Source organism: Hippopotamus amphibius, chromosome 16, assembly GCF_030028045.1.
Source record: "Hippopotamus amphibius kiboko isolate mHipAmp2 chromosome 16, mHipAmp2.hap2, whole genome shotgun sequence".
Taxonomy (NCBI): domain Eukaryota; kingdom Metazoa; phylum Chordata; class Mammalia; order Artiodactyla; family Hippopotamidae; genus Hippopotamus; species Hippopotamus amphibius.
In genome coordinates, this window is record NC_080201.1 from 58756825 (window position 1) to 58767279 (window position 10455).

Sequence of the window (10455 nt, forward strand, 5' to 3'; positions counted from 1 at the left end):
GGATGTGAACCTAGCAGGCTGGCTCCAGAGTCAATGCTCTGAGCCACTTTTCATTTGATCTTAGCCAAAAGGCCGAGAAGGCATTTGAGCCATTTTTTAGGAGGCAGCTAAGGCCCAGGCAGAGTAAGGACCTCGTCTGCACCCTCAGCCAGGACTAGGTGGTGTGGGCTCAGGATGGAAACCTGGGTCCATCTGATAGATACTCGGTGCCTCTTCTATCACGCCAGGCTGTCACTTTGACTGGGAGACCAGTTCAGGTTCTGCAATAGGATAGGTGAGGAGGGTCTCCTCTGAGGCAAGGGGGCTGGGAAGGGGCAGGCTGCAATCAATAGAATTTGGCAATTGTGAGCAGCAGCAGACCCGAGGTGAAGGTCCAGGCTTGGTGGCCTCCCAGCAGGCTATGTCCTGAGCCAGGGGTCAGGGACTCCACACATCTGAGAGGGAACAGGTTCTCCCTGGGACCTGCACTGCCTTGGAAACTGTACGGCAGAGGCCCGGGCTCTAATCAGCAGTGTGACTGTACACAACACCTTGCCCCTTGCAAGCAGAACAGGTCAGCCTCTGTGATCTGAGCCCGTTCCTGGCAGTTCTTGGCACTGAGCCTGATTCTCAGGGTCCTACACAGGCTGCTCTCCCTCCCCTTCCCCAACTCCCTTCCTTGCTGCGCTGGGGCCTCTCTCCAATCCAGGGCTTCAGGGCTCCACTAACCAAGAGCCACCGCCAGATGTGCAGGGGGCCCCCAGAGAATCCCCCTACTCCCCCTCCCCATCAAAGAGCCAGGGTGATGCAACCTGCCTGCAATTGCCTCCTCACTCCCCAAGCCTGGCTCCTCCGCACTGAAAAAGAGTCCCTAGCAGCCCCACCCATGCTCCAGCCCCAGCCCAGGAGTTTAAGGGCCTGGGGTAAGCTGGACCCCAGAGGACTTTGTGGAGCTGGGGGAGACTGAGGCATCTGAGTCATGGACGGGCAATGGGTCCAGGGGTGGGCATAAGGAGACGGCTCAGGGTGCTAAGACCCAGGCTCACAGGCACTACTGACCTATAGCCCATAAATTCAAATACGCCAGGAAGGGCTAGGGAGCTCAGTGTGCACGCTGGCACCCACTCTGCAGGACTGAGTCAGGCCGCGTAGGTGGCATAATTGGCACCAGAACTCAACCAAACAGCTGGAGAGAGAAAAAGGCACAAGGGGCTGGGACAGGGGGACCAGGGTCTTCTCAGTCAGCAAACGCCGCCATCTCCTGGCAGCAAGACTCCCATACTATGTTCATTCCCAGTTATTAAAAAATATCCTACCTGGCCATCCTCTCAAAACCCCATAATCCCCATCTATGAGACAAAACCAAATGGAGGGACATTCCATAGAATATCCAATCTGCACTCTTCACAACTGTCAAGGTCATGAGAGAGAAGGAAAGTCTAAAAAAGCCTTGGCAGACAGGAGGTGGCTAAAGAGACGCAACGACTATGTAACACGGCATCCTGGAGGCGACCCTGGAACAAAGGAAGGACGTTAGGGAACAATGGGTGAAACCAGAAGACAAGGTGGAGTTTAGGTAACAGAAACATACTGATGTTGGTTCCTGAACTGTGACAAATGTACCAGCGTGATGCAAAATGTCCACAGTGAGGGAGACTGGATGAGGGGTATATGGAACTCTATACTGTCCTTGCAGCTTTTCTGTAAATCTACAATTATTCCAAAATAAAAAGTTTATTTAAAGAACAATACCTAGTCCACCTGTTATAACCTAGAAGGTCTTTTCGAAGGACAAGACTGGGGGGTAACTGTGTTGCTTCACTGCCAGCAGCCTGTCCAACAGTCTCCCCTAATCCCACCTGCTATCGCTTACATATTTACAGTGAGGAGTGGATGTTGGTCCTTCCTTCTTACTTAAAAGCTCTTTAAAAGCACTACTGCTTGGCAATGGAGATAAAACATATCCACTTCAAAACAGTAATAATAAAAACCCTTTATGTAGCACCTACTGTGTGCCAGGCACTAGTCTAAGCACACTTGACCTGGATGAACTCATTTAATCCTCAAAACACTACTAAGAAGTAGGTACATTGGTACGTTTCTATTAACTCCACTCCACACTTCGTTCTGGTACTGTTAATGGGAACTGAGACACAGAGACGGGAAATTGCCAGTAAGCTAGTAAGTGGGGTGTAGTCACGGTTTGAACTCAACAACCTGGCTCCAGACTGTGCTCTAAACCGCTACTCTACGCTGCCTTGGTATAACATAGCCCCTATAGGGCAAGAGCTCAAACACTGGCAGAGTGGACAATAAGTACCCAAAGGGAACACGGTCAGATCCCAAGGAGGACTTTCTGTATGTAAAAGTAGCCTGTACTAGGAATATAATACACTATATGGTAAATCTAATTAATACTGCAGTATACTGTGTATAAAAGTGGTTACAAGTGTAAATCCTAAGCGTTCTCATCACAGGGAAAAATGTATTTTTTCTATTTCTTTAGTTTTGTATCTGTGGGAGATGATGGATATTCACGAAACTTACTGTGGTAATCAACTTGTGAGGTATGTAAGTCAAATCATTATGCTGCATACCTTATACGGTGGTACGTGTCAATTTTATCTCAATAAAATTGGAAGAAAAAAAAAAAAGAGTACATGCACTTGGAAGCAAAAAAAAGAAGCCTGCATGCTTTCATTCCCAGAGAACTCTCAAGATCAGGGCCCCTCACCTTTGGATCTTGATTCAGTATCATAGGTGCCACAGAAGTGATGGAAAGCTCCACTCCAGGTATAATGTCCTGATGTGGATGAATGCAGGGTGGGAAAAGGAGGGGTTTCTGCAGCAAAGGAAAGACCCACATCAGCTGGGGCTGGTGGAGAGTCCAGTGCACGTGGAGATGGTTAGGAAGCCCCGTCTCTTTTAGCAATGGAAGTACACATCTCCCTATTTTCGGCAGAGTTGGAAGACTGATCTAGTGGGGGGGGGGGGGCAGCTGAGGTAGGGGACAGTTTGAAAGGAAGTCTAGGTGAGGCGCAGGGACAGAAGAATGAACCAACTGGCCTGAAAGGAGTGCTAAGGGTAAGGGCTGAAAAGAGGTGGGCAGGGGATGGAGAAAAGACAAGAGCGAGGGCGATGACTGACTCCCTGCACCAAGATGGACCTGAGCGTCCATCACTGGACTGGGAGAGGGTGGAGATGGCTGGAAACCACCTTGGAAGAATGAAGGAGACGCAAGAATGACCTATTAGCAAGTGTTAGCTGGTCAAGTGACTGGGGCTGCTGCCAGGGGCGACACGGGGTCCCAGAGTTCCTTCCTAATAAAGGAGGCGGAACAAACACGCATGAGGTGGGATCTGGGTTTCGCAAGCATCGACTTATTTCTCACAAACCACCCCACCAGGTGGAACTGATTATTCTCTACATTTTACAGATAGTCCCCCTCTCAGGGAGGCTAGAGAACGTAAGTTATTTGCCCAAGGCCAGCCTCTGTGATTTGAATGGAGCGCGCTGTGACTCACGCCAGATTCTAAGCCACAAGAAGGGTTCTCAGAGTGGGACGGCAGTTAAGCATGAAGAGACCAACGTGGCTGGCCGGAAACTCGCGAAGCGGGGGAAAACAAAGGAGAAATGAACTGGCGCGGGTCTCAGGGAAGAGGAGGGAGCACGTCACCAGAATCAGAGGGAGCAGAGCGCCGGACCCCGGAGCGCAAGGAGGAGGGCGCCGCACCCCAGGGTCAGAACGAAGGGAGGGCCGGAAGCCCCGGGGTCGGGAGGAAGGTGGGCCTAGATCGCTAGATTAGAGGAAGGAGAGGCCCGAACTCCCGGGGCTGGGAGGAGGAGGGGGCCGGAGGCCGGGATCCCCGAGGGCAGGGGGCCAGGCCCGCCTCACGGTTGAGGCCGCGCGGGGCGGGGCCGCGGAAGGATCCGGGCAGGCCGTGCTGCGCCACCCCCGGTATATCTGTCCCCGCTCCCCGGGGCCACCTCATTCCCCATCCTCAGACCACGATCTCTCCTCCCGCTACCGCGACGCCGCCTCCGCCCGCGTAGCCCCGGCCATGGCTCTGTAGCCGCGACCCCTCTGTGCCCCCGGCCAGTCTCCGCGCTCACCGCGCCTGCGCTCTCCGCTCCTGCCTTCTTTCTTCAGCCGAGGCCGCCGCCGCCTCTCCTTTGCGCAGCCATGGAGTGAGTAACCGCTCGCCCCTCCCTCTCCAACCGCCTTTCCCGCCCTTTCGAAGCTCGCGGCCCTCACGACCGAGCCTGGGGGGGGTGGGGAGACGAGACTGAGGAATCACGGTCGCGCAGGCGCAGACGAGGGAAGACGGCCGTTCTCGCGCGATCGGGCATGCGCACTCGGCCCGATGGGGGGAGGGTGCGTTCTTCTAGACAACGTTGGTGTTTAAAGGCCGCACACGTGCGTTTGCGCCTGCGCACTAGTTCCCAGCGAGGGCGGGTTTTGTTTTTTTTTCTTCCGCCCCGAATGAGTCCGTCTGCGAGCGATTGCTCATGCGCATCTGTCCACCAAAGGGCGGGCAGTAAGCAGCCGCACGTGCGCACTGACCCCCCCCACCCCGCCCCAAGAGGGCAGAGGCCTGAGGGAGCAATGGGACCGCCTCGGCGGTGGAGCATGCGCTTTAGCCCTCCGCGAGAGAGCCGCGTGTGGGGAGTGGGGAGCTGTTCTCGGCCTGACGCCTGCATCCGCCCGCCTCCACTTTGCTCAGGCGCAGAGCACATCTTCCCTCCCTTTCACTCAGGCACCTGCTGGGGCGGGGGCTAGTTTAGATTGACAGTGGAGAAGGCGGGGCTTAGAAACGACCCGTTGAGGGGATGGAGCTAGGATAAGAGGCGTCGCGGAGGGTGGGGCTTGGGGGGGGTTTACCCATTGTGAGAAGGGGCGGGACTAAGAAAACCGTTAGCTTAGGGGGTGGGGTTTCTATCTGAGAAAGAGGCGGGGCCTATGGGAAATCGTCGGGGAGGGGTGGAGCTAAAATAAATCGTGGGGATGGGACTTGGAGGGACAGTGGTGATCACAGAACTCAAAGGGAAGAGTGGGATTTGAATGGATGACATTGATGAAGGGGCGGGACGGGGGGGGGGGGCGGAATTCCCCTGGGAACAGATTTAAGCTAGACTCCAGGGAGGGGGTGGGGCCTAAAGGTTGTATTTTAGAGGAAGAGGTGTGGCTGGAGGAAAATTCCCCTGGGATTGAGTTTTCTTTTAATGAAAGGGAATATTATGGGGTAGGGGGGAGGGAACATAAGGAAATTCCCCTGGGAGACCATTAGGCTTCTGTAGTGGAAGGATCGGGTCTTGGGAATTCTGGAGAAAAGTAAGTCGGGCCTAAAGAGAATTCCCTTGGGAGTGGGTGGGGCTCAGACATGGGGAAAGAAAGGGCAGATTTAGAATTCTGAAAGGGCAGGGAATCCTGGGGCCCTGGGGGTGCGGCTTGGTTTCCCTGTGGCCTTGGCAGTAGGTGAGGCTGGCCCCTGACCCACTCACTTTTGTGTCCCCCTTGTAGGTCCTCCGCTTTCACCTTGGTGCCTGTCTTCGTCCAGCTGAACAAGCTCCAGAGCCTACCCCCAGCTATTGGTGCAGCCTTCTCCATTGCCATCCGTGCCCGGGGCCCGTGCTGCAGCCATGTCACTTCTGGCGACCCTGGGGCTGGAGCTGGACAGGACCCTGCTCCCAGCTAGCGGGCTGGGCTGGCTCATAGACTATGGGAAACTCCCCCTGGCCCCTGCCCCCCTGGGCCCCTATGAGGTCCTTGGGGGAGCCCTGGAGGGCGGGCTTCCAGGGGGAGGAGAGCCCCTGGCAGGTAAGGGCAGGCGAAGAATGGAGGTGGGGTGAGCTGGGATGTGGGGGGCAGGGGAGAAGGAAGAAGAATTCATTCATTCAATAAATATTTATTGAGCATCTGTAATACGTCAGACAGTGTTTTAGGTGACGGGGATACAGCTGAGAACAAGACTGACGTGATCCCTGCCCTCTTGGAGCTCACACTCTACTGGGGAGACAGACAAGAGACAAATTAAGTGATGATGCTTGGGGATAAGTGGGAAACACTTTGTAGCTGAGCTTAAAAATGACAGGACAAGTTTAGAAGGGGGAGCCAGGAAACCCTCTCACAGTCAGTAACATTTTGGCCGAGGCCTAAAGAATAGTAAGGAATGAGCCATGAAATGCTTTTCAGGTGGAGGAACAGCACAGGCAGAGCTCCTGAGGCATGAGTTATTTTACTCAGTGGTGTTTCCCAAATGCTTGGTACATAGTGGGTTTTCAGTAATTAAAGATGAAACAGGGTGTGTTTGTGTGTGATCTAATTTGCCGTTTACGAATAAACCAGAGGGTAAATCAAGAAACCACAGATGCAAGGTATCAGTAAAGAGGATGTTGGAATGGTCGAAGAAATGGCTGGTTGGTTGACTGTTCTGTTGTTTGGGCCGTTGGTTGGTTGACTAGTTCGTTGATTGATTGGTTAATAGGTTGGTTAGATGTTTGGTTTATTGTTGGTTAGTTGGCTGGTCTGTTGGTCTGTTGACTGGTTTGATGATTCCTTGATTGGTTGGTTGACTAATTGGCTGGTTGGTGGTTTTACTCAATGACTGGGATGAATGAGGGAGGCATGACTGAGACCTGGTTGGGTGGAGGGTTAGGAACTCAAGGCGCTTCCCGTCCCTCTCCAATCCTCCAGGTGACGGCTTCTCTGACTGGATGACTGAGCGGGTCGACTTTACAGCCCTCCTCCCTCTGGAGCCCCCCTTGCCCTCAGGTGCCCTCCCCCCACCTTCCCCACCCCCACCTGACCTGGAAGCTATGGCCTCCCTCCTCAAGAAGGAGCTGGAGCAGATGGAAGACTTCTTCCTTGATGCCCCACTCCTCCCACCATCCTCCCCACCTCCACCGCAGCCGCCGCCACCACCACCACCACCACCACCACCACCGCCACCGGCACCAGCACCCTCCCTCCCTCTCCCCCTCCCCCTGCCCACCTTTGACCTCCCCCAGTCCCCTGCCCTGGACACCCTCGACTTGCTGGCCATCTACTGCCGCAGTGAGGCCGGGCAGGGGGACTCGGGATTGGCGCCCCTGCCCCCACCCCAGCAACCTCCTCCTGCTCCCCCTCAACCCTCCCGCCCCGCCCCCTACCCCAATCCCAACGCCACCCGAGGGGACCGCAAGCAAAAGAAGAGAGACCAGAACAAGTCAGCAGCTCTGAGGTACCGCCAGAGGAAGCGTGCAGAGGGCGAGGCCCTGGAGGGCGAGTGCCAGGGTCTGGAGGCACGGAACCGGGAGCTGAGGGAGAGGGCTGAGTCGGTGGAGCGGGAGATCCAGTACGTCAAGGATCTGCTCATCGAAGTGTACAAGGCTCGAAGCCAGAGAACCCGGAACAGCTAGCCGGGCAGGGCGCTTCGGGCTCTAGGGGGCGCTGGTCTTCAGCTCTGGCTCACTTCCGTTTCCGGGGCTGAGGTGGGAGGGTCACCAGCCATTCCCTGGCCTCCAGCTTCCTTCCAAACCCTTCTCCTCCCTCCCTTCCCTCCCCCTCTTCCCTCCCCCTCTTCCTCCTCCTCCTCTCTCTCTCCCCTCCCTTTTATCCTTGCCTCCTTTCCTCTCCATTCTGAATTTGCTCCACTACTCCCTCCCCAAAATCATGGAATGCTTGGCCTTAGTCAACATCTGTACCCTTCAACTAACAGCTGAGGAACAGAGGCCTACAGGGAATCCAGGGGGCAGGGGAGAGCTTGGAAACCTGATCTCTCAAGCAGGGAAGTGAGGCCAGTAAGCGCTGCAGAACATCAATGCAAAGGAGGACAGGGAAGCCATCTGGAGACTAAGTCAGGGAGGGCTTTAAAGAAACGTGCCCATAGAATACAAGCAAAACAAGCCAAGTGACCTTGGGGAACTACATTTGGGGGTGGAACCAAAAGGTGGCCAAGTTCACAGAGCAGGTGGATATGTGGGCAGATGGGGAGGCAGGCAGGCAGGCCTGGGGGTGGGGAGTTGGCCGAAATGGGTGACTGGGTGTTCATTTTAGCTCTGGGAGGAAATCAGTGTTTTGTGAAGGTGTTGGGGGGAGGGGCTGCATCTAGGTGAGGGAGGGCAGGGACTGAACCTTTCTGGGGGGTTGTAAGTGGAAATAAAATGAAGAATTTCTTCTGGTTGTGCGTCTTGTCTTTGAGAGGAGAAAGTGGGGGGAGGGCAGCCTTAGACCAAAGACAATAATTATAATAATGGAAATAACGTATTACTTATGGTCAAGCATACACACTCGACACACGGTCAAGGCCAAGACAGGACTGACTGAACTGATAAAGATACAAGACCCACTTTTAGCTTCTGTTTATTACTTACGTAGACAGTGAAAGAATAGCCAAAGGTGCCAGCTCTGCATGGTCCTTGTCACCCAAAAGGGTGACACCAAAAGGGGCTGGGTGGCTGCAGCACAGTTGTGGGGTACCCTGTGTTGAAGAGCCAGCTGTCTGAGCAAAGCTTCCCAGGGGAAGTCAGGAGGAAGTGGGAGGTGGCCCAGTAGCCATGGCAGAGACATTCAGCTACATCTGTTTTTTGTACCAAGTGCTAGAGGCAAAAGCTGCTTCTAGGCCAGCAGTTCCCAGTGTTGTCTGGGGGCCTCAGGGTCCTCAAGGCACTTTCAAGTATTTTACAAAGTTAAAACTATTTTCATAGTAATCGTAAGATGTTATTTGCCTCCCTCCCTCTCTCCTTCCTCTCTCGAGTTTTCCAGAGGTTATGAGATGTATGACATCGTTACCCTGACAGCTAATGGAATATTTGTTTGTGTATTCTCGATTTAAAAGTTTTGCAATTTTAATTGCTAAAACTGAAACAGGAAGGAAAGGGGCAGTGCACAATCTTTAAGAGAATGACATAGCCATAGGACATGACAAAAACCATTAGAGCCAACTAGGTCCAAGAAGGCGGAAGATTTGACTTCCAGTGGTCCTTGAGCCTCATTATACGCTCACTGTAATATATTAGCATATGCTAAATGACACATCCGCCAGAGCCATGACAGTTCAGAGGCTAACCATAAAAGTCCAAAAAGTAGGCGGTGGCCCAGTTCCTGGAAATCCCCACCCCTTCCCCGAAATAGTTGGAATAATCCTCCCACTCATTAGCCTATGAAATTACCCAGCCCATAAAAACTAACTATCCCATATTTCTGGGCTTCTACCTTTTTTTTTTTTTTTCCAAATTTTATTTATTTTCAGCTGCGTTGGGTCTTCGTTGCTGCACGAGGGCTTTTTCCGGCTACGGAGAACAGGGGTGGAGGGGCTACTCTTCATTGCAGTACACGGGCTTTTCATCGCAGTGGCTTCTCATTGCAGAGCGTGGGCTTCAGCAGTTGTGGCGTAGGGGCTTAGTTGCTCCTCGAAGTCCAGGGCTTCTCACCTTCTGAGATGGTTCACATTCTGTCTGTGGAGTGTTACTCTCTAAATAAATCCACTTCTTACCTATCACTTTGTCTCTCACTGAATTCTTTCTGCAATGAAACCTCAAGACCCTGAGCTTCATTAAGTCCTGAGACCAGGTGCGTGATCTCAATTAAAAGACCGTGGTTTCAAGCCCCAATCTGGGTTCTGGCTGGGTTTGAGTCCAGGTGTGTAGGTTTGAAACCGTGCATCTCAGATTGGGACTTGAACCCACATGCTGGAACTCGAACCTGGCCTAAACCCAGATTGGGACTCGAACCCACATGGTTGGGACTCAAACTTGGCCAAAACCCTGATTGGGACTTGAACCCATGCGGCTGGGACTCGAACCCAGCCAAAACTCAGATTGGAACTTGACCCCACATGGCTGGGACTCAAACCCTGCCAAACCCCAAGATCTTCCAACTGAGGTCACACACATGGTTTCAGAGCTTAACGAAGCTCAGGTTCTTGATGTCTCATCACAGAAAGAATTCAGTGAGAGACAAAGTGATAGGTAAGAAGGTTATTTAGAGATTTCTTTAGAGAGAAACACATGCAGCAGACAGTGTGGGGCATCTCAGAAGGTGAGAAAGGCACCAGGGTATGGGGGTTGTCAGTTTTTGTAAGGGTGGGTAATTTCATAGGTTAATGAATAGGTGGAGTATTCCAGAATTGGGCCGCCACCCACTTTTTGATCCTCACTGTTGGCCTTGGAACTGTCATGGCGCCTGGAAGTTGACATGCGCCATCTTGGACCCATTTGGTTCTAATCGGTTTATGTTATGTCCTTGGGCTATGACATTCTTTCAAAGGTTGTGCCCTGCCAGCTTCCCTCCTGTTTCAGGTTCAAGTCCCAATCTGGATTTTGGCCAGGTTCAAATCCTGGCACGTGGGACTATGAATATTGATAGATATAATCGATGAAAACAAAAGTTCTTTGGGGTCTCTGTTATTTATTTAAGAGTGAAAAGGGGTCCCTGAGACCAAAAAGCATGAGAACTGCCCAGGTTCCTTATCTTGAAGTCAGAGATGGCAACGCTGG

General features: G+C 53.1%; 2 protein-coding genes across 6 annotated transcripts in view; one reads left to right on the forward strand and one right to left on the reverse strand.

Moving 5' to 3' along the window:
* The window catches only part of NUP62 (nucleoporin 62), a 25385-nt gene extending 21121 nt beyond the window's left edge, over positions 1-4264 (reverse strand). For 2 of the 3 annotated variants that reach the window (XM_057713132.1, XM_057713131.1), the window contains exon 1: positions 4093-4264. The gene's annotated coding sequence lies outside the window, so the exon portion shown is untranslated. Of the gene's footprint in view, positions 1-2713; positions 2822-4092 lie in introns of all 3 variants that reach the window. The other variant, XM_057713133.1, reaches the window with a different exon arrangement.
* On the forward strand, positions 3526-8109 carry ATF5 (activating transcription factor 5). 3 transcript variants are annotated; one of them, XM_057713143.1, is made up of 4 exons: positions 3531-3718; positions 4033-4167; positions 5501-5797; positions 6674-8109. In XM_057713143.1, exons 3-4 carry the CDS (start codon positions 5620-5622, stop codon positions 7375-7377), a joined length of 882 nt encoding a protein of 293 aa, XP_057569126.1. In that variant the 5' UTR covers positions 3531-3718; positions 4033-4167; positions 5501-5619; the 3' UTR covers positions 7378-8109. The 3 variants fall into 3 exon arrangements, with proteins under 3 accessions (XP_057569127.1, XP_057569126.1, XP_057569125.1); XM_057713144.1 differs by lacking the exon at positions 4033-4167 and having other exon boundaries at positions 3526-3718; XM_057713142.1 differs by lacking the exon at positions 3531-3718 and having other exon boundaries at positions 3783-4167.
* Positions 8110-10455: the final 2346 nt, after the last annotated feature.